Source organism: Leuciscus leuciscus (genome assembly GCF_965113295.1).
Source record: "Leuciscus leuciscus genome assembly, chromosome: 22".
NCBI classification, from domain to species: Eukaryota; Metazoa; Chordata; class Actinopteri; order Cypriniformes; family Leuciscidae; genus Leuciscus; species Leuciscus leuciscus.
The window spans coordinates 11,289,416-11,310,705 of NC_138746.1; the positions used below are offsets into that span (position 1 = coordinate 11,289,416).

Sequence of the window (21,290 nt, forward strand, 5' to 3'; positions counted from 1 at the left end):
TTTGTTTAAAAAAACTGAAAACAGTCTATGTAGTTTTCAACTGATTTATGAATAAGACTGGGAAATTAACACTCCACTTCACATTGTCCAATTAAATTTGAGGTTCTTGTGCCACATAGCGACTGGATTATACATGACAATTGGGCATCAATGAATTGTGAAATTTTAAAATTAAATTACTGACCTAAACTTCTTGTATTTTATTTTTACAGTGAGCAGAATAATGTTTTGTGTTTTTAAATAAACGAGTGAATAGTAGTAAGCAAGCAGTGTCAGAATGCCAGTCTTTCAATCAAGTCTGAAGCAAGACGCAAATCCGTAATAGTCATACTGTCTGACGACAGATATATAAAAATAAACTGACATTTTCGGACTTTTTAGCTAGGCCTATTCATTACTATTTTGCATGTTGTCATATTAATTATAATTCAAATGCATTTTGTTTTATTGACCTCGATATTATTGTTGAAAATTGTTGATTAATTTTGAAAATCATTCCATTTCAGATTCATTTCAGAGCCACCTGCCAGTCATCGTTTTGACTTCTTCCTTACCATGCTATTCAGTCTTGTTCATTTGTGATTACCAAGTATGCCAGTCATTGAATCGAAATTAATTTTTAATGTAAATTGAGTGCATGACTTTCATGTGTACGTCTTAACTTGTTTAACAGAATGCACTTTTCCTGATTCAACAATATAATAACATTCAGTAATTTCCAGTAGATTAAATTTGCACTGTAATTTCCTCTAAATTAAATGTGGACATGGTTTGTGGAAAAGCTGATGGAAGGTCATAAACACGATTGGGCGTCCTTCTCAGCATCAGCGTCCCTCTGAAAGTCTGAAGGTTTTATTCCGATTGATAATGCCATAATGTCCATCCATATTACCGTCTCATCTGAAGGGCATAAGACTACACTATCCTATTCCATCTCTCTCTGTTTGTATGCTTTATTATCCAGAACTAAAGCTCCATAGGGATGCTGGTGGATTCCACATCATGGCCCTTGCTGGAGATTGGTATCGATCAGAGATTGATTGGGTGAACTCCTCGTTAAGGGGATGTCGAGATGAAGCTGTAAATCTGCTGAATCATATTTCAGAGGCTGACTCGCATTGATGTGGCCCACCAGAGGGTTCTTCAATTGGTGGAGGCCTTCACCTTCTTTTCTGCCTTCCATTGTTGGGATAAGCAGGATTTGCTGGTCCAGGGAAATTAGAGGGCAACGACAGACCTTGATCAAGATATCTGATATCACACTGGAAATATTACAGTTTTTCGTCATAAGTTGTTTCTCACCATGCTGAAGTTGAAATAAAAGATGACCTTTGAGGCAAATTGCAAAGACTGTTTGCTTTCACCTTTAGAAAGAATATAATAAGTAATTTAGAATCAAGTCATATCAAAGGGTACTCTATTAAAAGTAATCTTGTTTTAGAGTTTTTGACTTACTGGAAAATGTCCTCTGACTCTTCTCTTTGAGAAGAATATTGTGATGAACGGTAGATGAAGGGTATTGAGGGCACCCTTGCTGTCACAAGAAGCAGATATGTCTATGCTTGTCTTATATTCTGTTAGCTTTGACTTACTCAACCTTGAAGTCAGGAGGCAACTGCTTTACAAACACTAATGGAATAAAGACATGTTGTCGGTGGACTGTGACTGCCGTGATGAAGAAGTTGAACTAAAGGTGAGGTCAGATTTGTGCTTTATTCACTTCCTTTCATAAGCATAGGAGATGGAAACCTCTAGATAAAAATATTAGAGGATATAGGGCCGAAAGATCATTGCTAGGGCTGGGCAGTATGATGGTATATATCGTTACCGCGGTACAAAATGTCAACGTTACAGATTTTTTTATTCCGTGTATCCCACGACATGTAAATAAGTGGGCGTGGTTAACTCACATGCAGCGTGCGTGAGACTGAAACACTGAGATTTGTCAAAGAAACGTGGAGAACAAGAGGATCAAGAGGATCCACAAAGGAATTACGTTTTCTAAAGGGTTGTTGTTAACGTGATATTTTCGGGGGGAAAGTCGCAGCAGTCAACTAGAGCAGTGCAGCACCCATAGGCTAAAGTTTAGGAGTGCACATTCGCAACGGGGAAAGCATGAAGCTTACTTGACAACAACAGTTCATATAACAATATCGTAACAAATTGAAATAACCTTAAATAATGTATAGTTATCTGCATCTTTCGGTCTCTTATGTATAGTTACTTTTTAAACACGAAATTCGCATTCAGTATGACACGCGAGCAGTTGCTATGGTAATGAACAACCTGCTTGTTAAAGCGAATGTGTAATCCTGTATCTGAGGCAAAATTACTAAATATGCAGCACGAGTTATACATTTCTAACTCCAAACAATTGGCCACTGAACCAGCTGATAAAATCTTCCTTTGATTCGATACGTGATTACAACTTGACACTCAAACTAACCGATCGCATTTTACTGATGCAAAAGACGTGCACGTGCAGAGAGGGCCTATATTCATATTCATGAGCCTCTCTACTGATTGGCCTGTTGTTTTCTGATTGACGCACGGCCAGGCCAACCACAAGTAACTAGGGTCATGTATGCTGCAGCCTGCTGTGGCTTGGTGATGCTCACAAGTAAGGTAAATAAAACACCTGTAATGATGGTGATAAATTATTTGTTATTAAAGCATAAACATTCACAAACCACTGTTAATTTAACATAAAAGCAAGCATAGGCTTCTGCGTGCATGGTTTGGCATGACAGAAATAGCGTGAAGTGCGCTCCCTTAATTCCTAAAAAGCTGACATCTCAGTTCATCGCGATCTCACAAAGCTCCGTTATTGTCAATGAAGCTGACTGCACAATACATCTTTCATAATGTCAACACTTCGTTTGTTATAATAAGAGGATTTGCCAGCATGCAGAATTCAGCACTGAACAAAAACTCAGTTTTGAGCAGTGAGTGGATTCTATCTTAAATGCATCTCATTGGCCATCGCGTTCAAGAAATCAACACATATGTCTGTGATCGGCTACATTGCTCAACACTGTAAACATGTTATAAATAGAAACTCGTTCTGGCCTGTACATTTTTATTTAGTTTTAGTTATTCTTGTTGCTTTTGTGCAACATATGAATAACAATTTATTTGTTTTTAGATGTTTTATTTTTTAGATATTTCTATTTCGCAGGAGTACCGCATATCGTTTTGCAAAAGCGTGTTCCGCAACCCGCAGCCATCAAATCTAGTCCCGCGCCGCACTCTGTTGCATTGGGTCCCGTGGGAGTGCAGGTCTCTACATCCATCGACTGAACAGCATTTTCTCTACATGTTTCCGTGTTGTTGTTGCTCAGCAACGATGTTGTCTGGGGTTAGGCAAAAGGAGGGAGGGATGGTGGGCAGTGCTCGGGGTGCTGACTGAAGGCGGTGACTGTGTAGTTGTGACATCACATTTTTACGGAAGTCACAACGGCTTGTGAAAAGGCACAGCTACTTTTTGCAGGCTGTGTGCATTTGTCTGTGGATTGACTGTTTTGAAACTTAAGTTAGTTACATAGCCCCTAGACCTCTGTTATCATCAAAAAAGCCAGGAAATTGCATTTTTGACAATATGGGACCTTTAAAATGTCATGGGCATTACTATAGTGAATAAGTGAATATAAATGTTTTTAGTTATGTTCTGTTTTTCTTCCGCTCAAAATGATTCTTTGTGAGTTTATTCTTAGTAAGAAATTATTCTTATCATTCAACATTGATAATAATAATGCATGTTTCTTGAGCAGCAAATCATCATATTATATTAAGGATCATGTGACACTGAAGACTGGATTATAATATTTCACACTCTATATGTGTTCAAATAAATGCAGTTGGTGAGCATAAGAGACTTCTTTCAAAAAAATAAATAAAAATAAAAATAAATACAAAAATTGTATTATCAGTAATTTCACATGCTTCTCAGAGCCTAGAGTGTGAGCGCACCTTCGACTGTTCTGACCACCCTGTAGTGCGATTGGCCATCATGGCCAGATTGTGAGCTAACATCTAATCAGCATGAAAACACTGCTTGATGACTAGCTCACATTTACACCAGAGTAAATTATTAGCCTCCCTCTTCTGCTACAACCACACAGTCTTTAAATTCACATCACAATTACACGGTACTAGAATGTGAATGAAAAGGAATATGTGAGATGAGAATACATGCATGAAACTTTTTTTCCATAAGCACAGCAGTAACTAATGTATATAGGATTAGCACATACTCCTGTGTGTGTGTGTGTGTGTGTGTGTGTGTGTGTGTGGCCCCTTGAAATGTGAGGTGATAGACTGAGCTTTACAGCTGTGTTAAACAGTGTGACTGTTTTCTTTCTCTCTCTCTCTCTCTCTCTCTCTCTCTCTCTCTCTCTCTCTAACACACACATTTACATTTATGCATTTGGCAGATGCTTTTATCCAAAGCGACATTTCAAGGTACACATTTACATTCTAATCAGTTCTTGCTTTTCCTGGGAATCAAACCCATGACCTTGACGTTGCAAGCACCAACGCACGACTGTTTGAGCTACTGGAAAGCTCCACACCATAAACTAATCTGATAATTACTTTCTAATGCCAACACATTTTGAATGTGTTTGAATCAATTTAACAAACAGGATTGTAATTTAGATTTCGAGATGTAAATGGAATAAATATGGAATGAATTTTAAAGAAATTCATATATAATTGCTGTAAGTGTAGATTAATAATATACCTAATTTTTCAGTATGAATGTATCAAATTCAAAATGAGGCTATGAGGAATAGGTGGAATAGGCTAATTATACTTTTATCATTTTTAAATCACCATTTTGTATTTAGATTATCACAGTTATTTATTTATTTATTTATTTATTTATAATTGGAATATTTCAGCTTTATTTTTTTATATTTTGTATATTTTTATATTACCTTTTGAAATTATTATATTATGATTTATGTTTTTGTTTATGTATTTATTTCATTTCATATTGTTACTTTATTATCTATAATCAAAATGTGCTTTTGTTTTTTATATTATCATTTGAAGTCATTTAATTTATGAATTAGCATTTTTGAACATTTTTATATATAAAATGTATAACTAGTTTATAAAATGTAAAACAGTTTATATATAAAATATATAACTAGTTTATTGACTAATTATATTATCATATTTTGCTTTCGTATTTGTTTATTTATTTGTTTGTCTAAAAATATGATCATATTGCTTGTATTTATTTGTATTTTATCAAATGAAATAATTTTACTTATTTATTTATCTATTTTGTTCATTATATTATCATATTTTGCTTTTATTTATTTGTTTATGTTATCATATTTCTGTTTTTATTAAATTTCAATTCTTTAGAATTGGAATAGCAGCAGAGTTTTGTCAATCACTTCAAGTCAAGTCACCTTCATTTATTTGGCACTTTTTACAATACACTTTGTTTCAAAGCAGCTTTACGGTGATAATAGGAAATTAATACAACAAAGATTATTTTGATTGTACAGCAGCTTTAGAAGAAAGTCTCCCCTTGACACACACACACACACACACACACACACACACACACACACACACACACTCAGGAGTGGATGAGAGGTGTCAGAGAGCACTGATGATGAGGGCTAATGTGTAGTGTGAGGATGTGATGATGACCACTTAATTGTCACACACTCCTCCTCTCACCGCAGTGTGAGATGCCAACAGAGAGTGATTTACTCTTGTGTCTACACTTTGCTTGGCACCCCATCCATCCTTCTCACACTATCTGGGGACAGAAGTAAGTAAAGGAGAGAGAGTGCCATTGCTCTTACTTCCTTCACTACTTCTTGACCATATCCTTCTCTATTCCCCATCCCTTCCTCCCTTCCCAATCAGATTTTCCGTGGCTTATTTTCTCTGTGGACTATAAACTTGACCATGATCCTGGACTGAAAGGACTTGGTCCATTTATAAAGCGGTTGAATGAGTGCAGAGAGGGAACAGACCATCACTTATTCTGCTCCGCTCAGCAGAATTACATAACTTCCCCAACTGGGCCTGTTAAAATGGAAAGAGATTCCTCATCTGTGAAGATTTATCGACTGTATTTACAGTGTACAGTGTACAAAAATGTTTTTATGCTAATGTAACTCGAGGACTCATTTGCACCCACAGAATATTACTAGACAATCATCCCATCCCATCTGATTGTCTGGAGGGTCTTGGTTTTGCACATTTTCCTCTTTGATAGATCAGTAAGGTCAGGATCAACATGGAGTCAATCAAAGTGATTGTTTTTCTCAAGTTTATTGTAGATCAACATCAGTGTTGATATCTCTCCTTCACTTTGGATGACAGTGTCACAGTCCTAATCGGCACTTAGCTGCACAGTGTGAGATGACATGCCAAGATTACAAACAGTCTTTTGTCTGGTCCTAATGTTACCCCTGCTCCTGAGATGTGTCTTTGTGTTTTGCAATGTTTTTTTGTGCACCACAGAAATGTCGCTCTGGGTTTCTTCTGGTGTATTCCATGAAGCATATCCTTTTTTCTGGGGAATCTTTAAATCTTTTTGATGGCTGGATTTGCATGGCAACTTTAAATATTAAATTAAATTGCCTGTACCTTTCATATACTGTAGGGGTGAGGGATATCACTATTTTTGATCATGGACGATTAAAATGTCTCCACGATCTGCTTTTGAAGAAATATCATAGTATTGTGCTAGTGTATTCTATCAGTTGCAGTTATGGCGCCTCCGTCCCAACATACTGTACAATGCGACGTATATTCACATCACATAGTAAAGCCAGGGCTCCAGACTAACTTTTTGCCTTGGTTGCACTGGTGCGCCTAACTTTTTTATTTAGGTGCACCAGCACAAAATTTGGGTGCACTGAAAATTTTTCTCGGCTCGCGTCACCTTTAACGCCACAATTCCAAGGTCACCTTTTTATCACGCTCTATATACATTCATATTATGTAAATGATTTTAAACAAGAATAAGGTGTAGGTAAATAAATAAAAATAAATAAATAAATTTTTTAAAGTGCTTCACTGAGCTGCCAAACTAACTATTTTGAGTCTCTAGCTCAGGCGCGGTATAGGCTCTACCTCCGTCTCTGAGTCGGATGCCATCTCCGACGAAAGACCAGGGCTTGGCATCTTACCAGGGACTGGGGAGAATGGTGGCTGAAGTAGCTTCATGTCTGGGCTGTTGTCGGAGCATTGACCGGGGAGTAAAGGGTTTTAACGGTATTCCTACTCTTACCGATACTGCTTATCGATCCGGTACTTTAACTGTATTCTTATCGGTTCTTTTTGTTTTTATATATATATATATATATATTAGTCTAAAAAGAAATCTAATAAAGTAATCAAATGTAAAATAACACTGCATAATTTTTCATAAATAGATTAATGCTTAATAAAGCTGAAGTTATTCTTTCAAGAGCTTTGTAGTGATTTTTCTCTTGTTGTTTGATTCGCAGTAATGGCGCAATCGTCCGCATGTTTACTAGACTGCGGCCCCTTTAAGACCGAGTGCAGATCTGCTATTGATCTGATGCACCATATTCTCCCAACTATTTCCATAACTACGTCCATTTAAGACATAAACTGTTTTTAGTGAATCTCCAAGCCGGTCATTTTGACATACTTTTGTGTACATTTGATCGTTTAGACACGCACATTAAACCCAAAGTAGGCTATAATTTGCTTGTCTTGGTTTCGGTTTCGGAGCGCGTGCCGCCTTGCGAACAACATCTCTTGCGCAGATTTTGTGCTTTTAATAGCTCTTTTAATTATTTAACGCGTCTCGCAAGTTAGCAACAGTAGCTAGACTGCATTTTACAACAATCACCGATCGTGCTGATTCTGTCGTTAGGTTTGAGTTTTAGGGAGAAATGACAGTGTAATGCTGCGAAGAGAAGAAGTTGCACTGGATAGAATGCGGCTATAGTTTTTAATGGTTTTACCTCAATATATTATTTTTTATAATCTTTGGAAGCCGAAATCTAAAATAAAATCAGACTAATATCACAGACCTTAAGTGTAACCAGGCTACGTTTGAATGTTTAATTCTGTCATCCGTCATCACTCATTAAGCGTGAGAGAAGAGTGTGAGTTCCGTCAAAGGAGAACAAACACTTAGTTCGTGGAGAGGCAGCGGATGCGAGGACGTTAGGTGCACCGGTGCGACCTAGGAACAATTTTAGTCGCACCCTTACAAAATTTGGTCGCATGTGCGCCCAAATTGGTCGCACTCTAGAGCCCTGAAAGCAGAAGTCGAGTTACACTCACAGGATACTGCAATTCACAAAAGTTCATTATTTGCATTTGCTTTAAAGTTTTGCCAGTTAAACATTTCATTCGTGTGCTGATGCGCTGTTCTAACATGTGCTTTTCTGAGCGCGTACACCACATGCACTTAAAAGCCTCTCAAACAGTGCCTGGTTACTGGACTAAGTTATCTTTCGAGTCTTATTGGGTTAATACTGCCAAGTACACATAAGGTTTACATAAACACAGTTAGTTATGTCTAAAGTGAAAGCAAACATTTAAGAGAAAATCGAGTGTGTGTCATATGCGTGTATATTAGATGCGTGCCGGTCTTAAAGTGATAGTAGCCTAAGAGTAAACATGCTGCCGCATCTCCTTAAAAGGTTAGTTCACCCAAAAATGAAAATTCTGTCTTACTCTAATCTTGTTCCAAGCCTGTATTAATTCATTTCTTGTGCTTAACACAAAAGACATTTTGAAGAATGTGGCTAACCAAACAGTTGCTGGTTCCCATTGACTTCCATAGTAAGAAAATATATATTATGGAAGTCACCGGGGACCACAAACTGTTTGGTTAGCCACATTCTTCAAAATATCTTTTATTTTCAACAGAAGAAAGAAACTTACTGGTTGATCATCTTGATTATTCACAGGTGTTTCTTGTTAGTCTCTAGTCTCCGTGTCCGTGCCTCATGTTTCCATTTTATCTGTCAAGTTTTGTTTGTGTAACGCTGTTGGTGAGTCTCATGTAACCAAGTCAAATTCATGTTCCAGTTTTTGTTGTGTCCTGTCATGTCTGTGCCGGTGTCTGTGGTGTCCGTGCCGGTGACCGTTCCTGTGTCCGTGTCGGTGATGGTGTCTGTGCCGGTGATAATGACCGTGCCGCTGTCCGTGCCGGTGTCTGTGCCGGTGTCTGTGGTGTCCGTGCCGGTGACCGTTCCTGTGTCCGTGTCGGTGATGGTGTCCGTGCCGGTGATAATGACCGTGCCGCTGTCCGTGCCGGTGTCTGTGCCGGTGATGGTGACATGCCGGTGATGGTGACCATGCCGGTGTCCATGTCCATGCTGGTGATGATGACCGTGCTGGTGATGGTGTCAGTGCCGGTGATGGTGACCATGCCGGTGTCTATGGTGTCCGTGCCAGTGACCGTCCGTGCCGGTGACAGTGCCAGTGATGGTGACCGTGCCGGTGACCGTGTCAGTTACCGGTGATGGTAACCGTGCCAGTGTCCGTGTCGGTGATGGTAACCGTGCCGGTAATGATGTCCGTGCCGGTGATGGTGACCATGCCGGTGTCTATGGTGTCCGTGCCGGTGACCGTTCCTGTGTCCGTGTCGGTGATGGTGTCCGTGCCGGTGATAGTGACCGCGCCGCTGTCCGTGCCGGTGTCTGTGCCGGTGTCTGTGCCGGTGATGGTGACCATGCCGTTGTCCATGTCCATGTCCATGCTGGTGATGATGACCATGCCGGTGATGATGTCCGTGCCGGTGATGGTGACCGTGCCGGTGACCGTCCTTGCCCGTGTCCCTTGCAGGTGACCTTGTCAAAAGTGACAGTAAATGCATTTATAATGTTACAAAAGATTTCTATTTCAACCTCTCCTTTTTATCAAAGAATCCAGAATTTGTATGACGGTTTTGGAAAAAAAATATTAAGCAGCACTATTATTGCAACTATATGTATAACAATAAGAAATGTGTCTTGAGCACTAACTCAGCATATTAGAATGATTGCTGAAGGATCATGTGTGACACTGAAGAATGGAGCTTTGCCATCACAGAAATAATTTAAATTCTAAAATATTTTAAAATAGAAAACAGTTATTTTAGATTGTAGTAATATTTCATAATATTACTGTTTTTACTGTATTTTTAAATGAAAACTTGATGAGCATAATATACATTACAAAACTTTATAAAAATCTTACAGAAAATACATATCTGTTCCATCAATGCAAGACTCCAATTTGTCTTGCATGTTGTCCTGTTTTTCTGTTGCTGCTGTAACACTTTAATTTCCCCTTGGGGATTAATAAAGGAATTCTAAGTCCAAGTCTAATTAATTCAGTTTAAAATCGGATACAGACTGCACTATTCTAAATCCAAACTTCACAAGATCTACCCAGCTGTGTCTCCAGTTTGTGACCGATGTCAGGGTGCAGAGGGTTATCCCATTCTTTTTGGTTCTGCCTGAAACTTACTGTTACTGGCAAGATTTTTTTTTCTTGGTATTCGGTGGCATATGATCAAACCTTCCCTCCTGAAATGGAAATGGCCATCTTTGGTTTTTCGGACACAGTTTCCACTTTGCCTTATTTTTTGCTGCTGGCATTAATGCTGGTTATGGTTGTTTATGTTTGTTAACTTTTGTTGTTTTTATAAAACTAATTAAAACATTATTTTTATTTTTTTATTTTTTTAACCATACAGAAATAGGGAATGTAGAAATGAATGTCACGGGCTGACATTTCTGTGATGCCAAGATAAACTTTGAGCCAATGAAATTTCCTGTTTTTTATAAAATGGCTGAAGTGCAAGACTTTAATCCAGCATAGTCATTCAGCAGTTGGCAATAGGATAGAAATGATATATTGTGAAGCTATTATGCAATTAGTCTGTCAAATGGTCTGAATGAGATTTTAGTCTGTTTTCTGCCAGTTTACAAAAACGCTTGAGGAAACAGACCACAATTATGATTATTTAAGAGCAAAGCAGCTTGGTCCTTTGGATGCTATTGAATAAAAACAGAGTGTGTCCTGTTTTTGTGAGACTCCTTGTTTTTATGGTGACAAAAGAGCTTCATTTTCTGCCTGTGCTTGAAATGTAAACAGGTTTTTCTGTTACAACTGTGCTGGAATGAGTCGGAAATTACATTCTCTTATCGGCCGGAGTTATTGTGCACCATTCTGGAGAAAGACATTGTGGATGTTTACAACGGATCCACTACAGAACTATGCCTGGTTGCTATTGTCACCTAAACTTAGGGTCTCTGTGGTACCCATTCTATCAATTTGTGTTCAGAAATGGCCTATTCAAAGGTGTGTACGCTTTTGTTCTGTCTTGCATCCATACAGGCAATGGATGACGGATGCCTTTTACTACACACACAATCAATTATCATATAATTATATTGCGGTCTACACAAAGATGTTACAATACCAAGCATTTTTTCTTCCCAGATTCAGCAAATTAACTTTTAATCCCATTGTTAAAATAAAGATTAACACTGAAATTGATCAGCAAATCCATGGAAGGGTGAACAAGCAGTCAAATCAAAACTTTTATGCACCTTTCAAGTGTGTTTTTAGGTGTTGATTTTGTGTCTGTATTTAAAGTGATTGAGCATTGACAGATTACATTTCCCATGATCCTTCCCGGCACCAGATCATCAGCAGTCCAAGCACCATGCTATAATACCCCAGCACACACACAAGCTGTGTTTGAAATCACCCCCTATAGCCCCATTCACTAATCCATACATTACTCGACTATTCAGACACTGAGTGTGCCTAAAGGGCTGCCGCTATTGCATAATTTGTGCTTGCTGTTTAATAATCATTTGAAACTTAACAAACTGGCAGCTCCAGTAGTAATGAAAAGATTTATATTGAACTCTTTCATGACAACTAGTATGTATAATCTTTAATTAAACAATTTAATAATCAATTAAAAACGAATTTATACATGTATGATATCATGCTATACCCACATTGGACCAGCGGTTTGGAAAAATGATTGGATGGATGATTCAGATGCGGACGAATCGGGGACAGTGGAAACATGAACTAACATAGGTAAACTAAGAGGCTGGTTACGCGACATAGTTTTCAACTCAAAATTGAAAAATTCAGGCTTCAAAGTGCATGTTTTTGAAAACGATATTGTTATCTTCTCCATGTAGAACTACAAAAATGCAAATTTGTGAAAACAGTTACGCCATGCCCATACATATTACATGCTCAGTCTGTGCTTGTAGTGCTTCTTTACAAAGTGGCATCACCAACTACTGGCCTGGCATGCATAATACAGCGTTTTTAGTAGTTTTTTTGTGGATCCGTGTGAACAGGGATCTTTTTGACAGCACTTTTGTGTGTACAGGAAAATCTCAAGGAAAAAACGTTTCTGTTTTTAGTACATCGTTGTCATTTAAACGTACCCTCAGAACTACAAACTAAACAGAAACCTCACGTGAAACATTCATATGTTCCTCGCAGAGAGAGTCACTGAAAAATCCCCACCACCAATACACAGACTGAATGTATGTCTGCAAACAGTATAAGGTATGTTAGATAATAGTTTTAATCTTTTTTATTATTATTATTATTTATATATGATTGGGATGTGGTTATATCATTATGTTGTGTATTTATCCCCTCTGAATGCATTGAGACTGCATGTGTGTATTATTGGGTAATTGTTTGACTAAAGGTTTGAGTTATTCCATGAACCTCAGAAAACATAAATCAGGATGAACCCAGGGGAGATGTTATTGATTAAGTAAACCAGCCTCAAGGTAATGAACTTCCTTTAAGCGAACATCCTTCATATGATATTCATATAAAAAAAGAATAATAAACTCAACTGCTAATTAATTACTCCTAAGGTGTATTGTACGTATCCTAATGTACTGTATTTTTTACCTCAGGGTTGCAAATCCATATTTATAGTGTATTTGCTTCAAAGATGTAAAGTAGCTGATATCCTGGTGTTTGTCAGTTGCTAAAAGGTGTAAACTGTTGGTTAGGTGTAATGAGTTTGAGGAAAGGGAAACATATTTGTATGCTCAATCAGTTGTGGTTGAACAATAGCATAATGTATTACCCAGCTCCCTAATACTTGATTTTGATAGGTTAGTCGTGACATTCTGCATAATTTTTGTGTAATAACGAACAAACTGTACTTTACTGTTTTAAATCTTTCATATCATTCCACAGTCTCTTTCATTTCACATAATGAAATTATTTCGAACCAAATCAATATTTCATGTCCATTTATTTATTTGCTAAGTAGCTGTGTAATTATCTGCATAATAATATAGTTAGCCAGTCATTATCACTGAAGAAACCTCTTCAGGATGATTCTTTTATCAGCAGGTTTATTCTGTGACAATGACCAAACTTACTGCCCATTAAATCCTGTGTAGTATCAAGACATTTTCTGTTCTAGGCATCATTTACTTACATCCATTCTTACAATTAAACATGTTTTATTTAATTTGTATTGTTGTCAGGAAGGAATCAAAGAAATCCGGCAAGAATAATTCCATTCAATTACTGTGATGTTAAGGGTGGTACTACAGTAGTCGTCATATTCCTCATTCATGATTTTTTTTAAATACATGGGGAGACACTGAAAGCATACCTATCTCGGTGTGTCTCCTACTTACACACAGAATTGGTTAAATATCTCTGGCTGTGTTTGTATGTGAGTTCATATCGTTTTATTGGTGTTTTGCTACATATAATGTAAGTCATTCCCATTTAGAAAACTCCCAGCTCACATAAGAACTGCAGTTTATACCATTTGTGGAAATGGGGTTGTGTGTGATACTGTGCACGCAGCATAAAGAGTGTGCGAGTTCATGTGATAAAAAGCAATTCTGAGTATATCTAGTATTTTCTCTCATATATCAGTTTTCATTTGCTCTTTTCTGTGATATAAAAGCTACCGCAGATGCTTCCCCAGTTTCCAGACTTGATGTTCTGAAATGATCTTTATTGTTGACTGTTGTCATGTAATAGAACATTCTTATACAGTATCTTCTATAGTATGCATGCATGTGTAGTTATTTTAAACTAAGGCTATTGGTCTCATACACACATACAAACATTCAACATCACTCGTTCCAGACAAGCATTGTTTACTACATGTGGAGGTTAATTATGCGTTTTATGGGCCATTTACAAGCTCAGGCGAGAGATGCCACAGTGTCCTTCTCACCTCATGAAGGACTTGTCAGGGAACATAAACCATCCATGCTCTACTAGTGAGTTTCTTTGTCTCTTGACCATGACACACACTTTTACACATAGCCAGGCGTACTTTAACAATCATCACTGTGATTCTCCTATGAATCAACTCACGGACACCCTGCCACCCTTCACCTTGACTTCCTCTCAGTCTCATGTCTGTCCTCCTGGCACAGACTAGAGAAAGTGATAATGCATACCACAGTTTGGAACAAGAACCTCACTGATTTGAGTGATGCAGCTGCGAGTGACTCAAATCAAATTGAAAAATATTACACACATATTTCAAATATTCCTTGCATTAAGCCAACACAAGGAATTTAAGTAAAATGACAATGCTTCTTCAGAACGTTTATGTAACAATTTTATGCAACTGAACACTTGTTTTTTTCTTTCTACAGCAGCTAATGCGAGAGCGCCAACAGATGGCCAGCCGTCCGTTTGCCTCTGTTATAGTGGCACTCGATGCTCCAGAGGAAGAGGAGGAGCTTCTGCAGGGCCAGGTGGAGGTGGGTACCTTCCGTTGTAGGCTTGTAGATATTTGGTTAGTCATTTACCTACATTTGTGAAACAGCAGATGGGATGGATCGTATTATGTATTATATATGTAATACACACACATTTTTCTTTACATAACCCAATATGACTAATCACAATCCAAACAGCACTTGAAAATACTGCTTCATTTACCTATAAATCATTAGAAAGGTCTGAAGATTTATTATAAAATATTAAATTATTATGATAAAAATCTGTGATGGTTAATAAAAAAATAAATAAAAAAAACTCATGTACACTTCTCTACACTGGAGAAAAACATATGGATTCGCATGTTTGTTTATTTAAAATTTCTTTTAAGAAATGTATTTTTTCCCCCTTTTTCCCCCAAAATAGGGTGTAGTGAGCATAAGCGAGTACACACATGTACAGTAATGTCTGTTTCATTTATACTCGTAGCCAGAGGGCGCCCTCACGCAGAAAGTCCAGAAGTGAGACTTTATAGAATTCATAAAACTTATGACGTTTCAGGAAATCCCTTTTATGGCCAAAGGCATCCAGATATCACTGTAGCTGAATAAAACACAGATAGAGACATGTTGACTGATGAAACATGAAGACAATAAACATTCAATTGCGACAATAAATGGTTTATCTGCAGATAAACCATTTATGTCTAGAAGAACACAACCATGTGTTCTTCTAGACATCTCGGTTATTTCATAAGAATAAAATATATTTATAATGCAATGCTAAGCGACATAGCCTTTATCACAGTATAGAATACTATAGTTTGTGATATGAAGCTATGTCAAATCACAAAAGGAAGTTATTTCAAACTCTGATGTTATGAAGTGAGTTTTGAGTAAAAGCATACCATTAAATGTTCTATTTTGTTGGAATAGATTAAAGATGTTTGGTGTGTGTTGCTTTTTCAAATGCACATTATGAGTGACTCAAATTCACACCGTTTCCAGAGATGGAGCAGCATTTGCTGCGAACTGATCGATCCGCTCTGACCTCAGTGCTGCACTTCACCCTGAAACTCACTGAGCAATATACTTATTTAATTAAAACTTTGCGATTTCGGTTTAATTGTGGTTAATTGTGCAGCCCTAAATTAACCTCACACACACACACAAAAAGCACACAAGAAATTCTGTTCACACGAATAAGCTGCACTCTAACACACATGCAAATCTGTATCAAATGTGTGCTACTGTGGTAAATTTATTCATCATACAATTTGTTTTCTATGAATGTGTGTCTTGGAGAGGACAGTGTAGTAGAAGTGATAGAAGTGACTGTAGATAATGCAGAGAAGGTGGTTTGAGGATCAGGAAAGGTCCCCGGTCAGGCTACAACTTGGGTCTCTCGTACATCTCTCGTAGACCATGTCTCAAATTAAATTTTTCCTGTCACTGCATTGCCTCAAAATATTTTGAACCCTTCAGAACTTGCACAATGTGATGTTGCATTACTTGAGTTGATCTATTTTCCCACAATACTTTCTACAGTCTACTGTTTTTTGTTTGTTTGTTTCTTTAATAGAAGAGAGTGGAAATCGTGAATTTGCAGCAATTTCCTCATTCAGAGGTTGATTAAACAACATCTGGTGTAACAGTGTAGTCTTCATTTAGCATAATTGCATAATATATGAGTGAATATTCGCTCATTAAGCAGCAAGGCCAAAGAGCAGGGCCATCATCACATTTCATGCCTAAGTTGATGGGTAAGCACAGGCTGCGGATGGATGCTTTCACTAGCCCTGAGCATTTCTGTAGCAGTTAGAATGGAAATGTTTGTCGTCAAAGTAGCCTACTTTCCACAGAGATAAAGACAGCATTTGATAATTTTACACAATCTTTCTTTTCACAATGTTTAATTTCTTTGATATGTATTATAAGGGATATGAAAAGATCACATCACACCAATTCAAAGATGAATTACTTGATATCTACTTTACTCTCAGAGATATTCTTTTTACCTGATTTAACCAGGCTGTGATTGAAGTACAGTGCCCTCCACAATTATTGAACCCCCTGGTAAATATGATCAAAATTGGCTGTAAAAAATAAATCTGCATCGATTATCCTTGTGATCTTTCATTCAAAAAATGTGCAAAATTCTAACTTTTCATTGAAGTAAAAGAATTGAAAGTGGGGGGAAATCACATTATGAAATAAATGTTTTTCTCCAAAACACGTTGGCCACAATTATTGAAACCCCTAGAATTTTTTACGAGTAAAATATCTCTGAAGTATATTCCCATTAATATTTACCTTTTTTAGTACACCAGGGTGACTAGGAACATGAAACTGTCCAGCTATGACTTCGTGTTTCACAGGAGTTTAAATATGAGGAAACACAAAGGCCAAATCCCCTTAATCATCCATCACAATGAGTAAAACCACAGAATATAGTTCTGATGCGTAGCAAAAGATTGTTGAGCATCACAAACTAGAAAGTGGCTGTAAGACAGTAGCTAAAGAATTGAAAATCCCAATTTTGACCATCAGGGCAATAATTAATAAGTTATAACCAACTAAAGATGTTATGAATCTGCCAGGAAAAGGACGTGTGTCTATACTGTCTTAATGCATGGCGAGTATGAAAGTTTGAGTGGCCAAAGACTCTTCAAGGATCACAGATGGAGAATTGCAGAGATTAGTTGAGTCTTGGGGGTCAGAAAGCCTAAAAAAAAAATTATCAAACAACCCCTACATCCCCACATGTTGTTTGGGAGGCTTTAAAAAAAAAACTCCTCGCTCATCCAAAAACAAATTCCAGCAAATTTAATTGTCAGACACGACTGGATCTTCAAACAACACAGGGTTCTGTGGTCAGATGAGACTAAAACAGAGCTTTTTGGCATCAAACACACTAGATGGGTTTGGTGAACACAAGGATAAAAAGTACCCCATGTGTACAATTTAATATACCATTGGATCTTTAATGTTGTGGGCATATTTTTCTGCTGGAGGTCCTGGACTTCTTGTTCAGATACATGGCATTGTGGATTCTATCAAATATCAACAGATAAAAAATCAAAACCTGATGCTTTCTGCTAGAAATCTTATAATGGGCCGTGGTTGGATCTTCCTTCAGGACAACGATCCAAAACAAACATCAAAATCAACACAAAAATTTGTTGTGGAGCACAAAATGAAGCTTCTGCCATGACCGTCCCAGTCCCCTGACCTGATGAGTGGAGTGAACTGAAGAGGAGAAGCACCAACATGGATCTGGGAATCTGAAGGATCTGGAGAGATTCTGTGTGGAGGAATGATCTCTGATCTCTTGTCAGGTGTTCTCCAAACTCATCAGGCATTATAGGAGAAGACTCAGAGCTCATCTTGGCAAAAGGAGATTGCAAAAAGTATTTAATAAAAGGGTTTCAATAATTGTGGCCAACGTGTTTTGGAGAAAAACATTTATTTCATAATGTGATTTCCCCCCACTTTCAATTCTTTTACTTCAATGAAAGGTTCGAATTTTGCACATTTTTTGAATGAAAGATCACAAGGATAATCGATGCAGATTTATTTTTTACAGCCAATTTTGATCATATTTACCAGGGGGTTCAATAATTGTGGAGGGCACTGTATATTTTATAGCATGCCAGCCCAATTGTTTCGATTTATTTTGATGATATGTGGTGAGATTTCTTCCTCTAATCGGCCCTGTTTAAACTTCTCTCACTTCTTTTCAAAGACGCAGACTTTTTCAAGAATCTTTTAAATTCCATCTGCAATCATTGACCTCGTATACAAGTCAAACAAATGTTTGGCGGTCTGTTATTTATTTGACAGCTTCTTTACATTGTGCGGTTTTGTTGGTAGTGTGTTTTGGAAAAGAGCTCTGGGAACATATGCATGGAAATCTGGATATGCTTTCAAAATACTCCTAAGCCTCTTAGACTTTTTTTTAATGGCTGCAATATAATTTGAATCCTACCAGAACACTGCTAATTGCTGAAAGAACATACTGAGTGCTAGAAATGTGCTAGACCTGCTGTGCTCAAGATCTGGACTGAAGTGTGTGAGAAACTTTCATTGACTGAGGTATCCTCACTGTTACCTCCAGAACTCTTCAGGTGCATACAACATCTGCTGCATTGAAAAACTGTTGTTTCAATTATTTTATATTTAACTACTAAAATAAGCTAAAAAATTTAAATATATATTACTTTATTTATATATTTTTTTATTATTATTATTATTATTTGAGACCTTATTTAATAGGGCTTCCCCTAATAATCGACTAAATGAGAGGAGGCATGGTCAACCGAGTTTTAATTGGTTGGTTGGTTGGTCAAAAAATATAAATAATGTGGTAATTATGTTGGGCAGAAAATAAAAAGTGTGGGATCATTTTGAGAAACATGCAGGCTTATCATTTCAAACAAGAAAGTAGTAGCCTTACGTTGGTCTCTTTATATGGCCGCCAGCTCTAATGTTAACCTAGATGAACGTGTGCTATTATTAGGCGCATATCCAAGTGTTTGTGCGGAGTGTGGAAGCTAGTACCTCGCTTACTGCATGACATATAACTTAAAGTGCCTTTCTCTCTATAGGCACATCCACTATACAGTAAGGATGACAAGTCAGTGTCATCAACTTCTTTGCTGTTGACACTGACTCAGAAAACACTGGTTTATTAATAAATCATTAAAATGTTCAGACAGTCTCACTACTGTTTTTTCTGACACATTCATAATCATTACTATTGCCATTATCATGCTACTAGTCAAACAATGGCTTAAATTAACAACTACTAGTCGAATAGAAAAATCGTTGGTCAGGGACAGTCCTACTATTTAGCCTAATGGAATCCACAAATAAGCCCCTTATAGCTCAGCTCAGTAGTTGATAACTTCTTGATCGAGTCTTAAATCAAGAGTGTTAAATTATTGATAGATTTTATGGAAGTGTTCCACTATAAGATCTAACAACGTGCGTAATAATAACAAGCAGACAAATCATTGGCTGCCATTCCTTAGATATGCTATTGTGTCACATCTGATTGCAGCAGCCTATGACCTTGCTGCATTATAAAACAAAGAGGTGAGCTATTAGCATAAATCTTCCATCCATATAATGTCCATACAATGTAGTAAAGCTGATGAAGCCGCAGCCCAGAGCACCTGCACTACGCCAAAACATATCTCTCTCTGTATGTGAACTGATCGATAGCAGCTCAGTGTTTTTGTAATGCTGGGAGAAATGAATCAATTTAATATGTAATGTTTTAATGTGCTGTATTCACCTCCAGTGGGTGGTGTGAAGATAACGACTATTTATGACACTTATGAGCTGTCTGACTGGGTAAAGACGATTAGTATTCACACACATGCACAAACTCGTGTACACATTCACAGGCTCTAATACGGTGGCCGAGATATAGGACATATAAATAGAAAAAACACCAGAAAATTAAGAAAACATCTTCATCAGTTTGACAACACGTGTGCTGCAAATACTCACAATGCAACCAAATACAGAAACTCACTGCAAATACAACGCAACCAAATACAGGTACTCGCTGCAAATACTCACAATGCAACCAAATACAGAAACTCACTGCAAATACAACGCAACCAAATACAGAAACACGCTGCAAATACTCACAATGCAACCAAATACAGAAACTCGCTGCAAATACTCATATAACGCAACCAAATACAGAAACACGCTGCAAATACTCATAATGCAACCAAATATAGAAACAATCTGCAAAAACTCACAACGCAGCCAAATACAGAAACATGCTGCAAATACTCACAATGCAGCCAAATATAGAAAAGCACTGCATATACTTACAATGCAACCAAATACAGAAACACGCTGCAAATACTCATAATGCAACCAAATATAGAAACAATCTGCAAATACTCACAACACAGCCATACAGAAACATGCTGCAAATACTTAAAGGTCCCATGACATGAAATTTTCACTTTCTGGGGTTTTTTAACATTAATATGAGTTCCCCTAGCCTGTATATGGTCCCCAAGTTTCTAAAAATTTCAATCGGTGTAAATCGAGCTTTTGCTATCTTTCTCTGCCTTTGAGAAAATGGAGGCTCATACGCGCTGATCTTGAATCTCCTCCTTATGACGTCATAAGGAGGAAATGTTACCTCCCCTGTCTCTGCTTTGCCCGCCCAGAGAATATTTTCCGCCCATGAGAAAATGCGCTAGGAAGTAGGAACGCGCGCGCGCGATTTTAGTTTGTCCACGAGACGAGAGATATCATGGCTTTTGAGCGAGCGAAGCATAACAATTGCTCAATAATTGGATGTACAAATGAACACCGAAGGGTCAATACAGAGCTGGGCTTGCTGAACGTCTGAAACTAAAGTCTGGATCACTCTCTTTGGCTCAGCTACACACCTCGGACAAGTAAGTCAACTAATGATATATAAGTGTGTTGCTTTACTGTTTATGGTTACCTAGATTTTACACGTAGAATGTGGCTGTAACATTAGCTATGCAGTTTATGTGTGTGAATACACACACTGTAACGCGAGTGTTGTACACGTCTTTG

The 21,290-nt window shown here is 37.6% G+C and overlaps 1 protein-coding gene and 1 long non-coding RNA gene across 2 annotated transcripts in view; one reads left to right on the top strand and one right to left on the bottom strand.

Annotated features, from left to right (window-relative positions):
• Nucleotides 1-21,290, bottom strand: part of LOC309486745 — a 387,401-nt gene that overhangs the window by 340,296 nt on the left and 25,815 nt on the right. The gene's annotated exons all lie outside the window — the stretch shown is intronic.
• The window catches only part of atrnl1a (attractin-like 1a), a 259,263-nt gene that overhangs the window by 199,265 nt on the left and 38,708 nt on the right, over nt 1-21,290 (top strand). Inside the window, exon 28 of the mRNA XM_082154105.1 lies at nt 14,646-14,753. Coding sequence (XP_082010231.1) covers nt 14,646-14,753 — 108 coding nt within the window. The remainder of the gene's footprint in view (nt 1-14,645; nt 14,754-21,290) is intronic.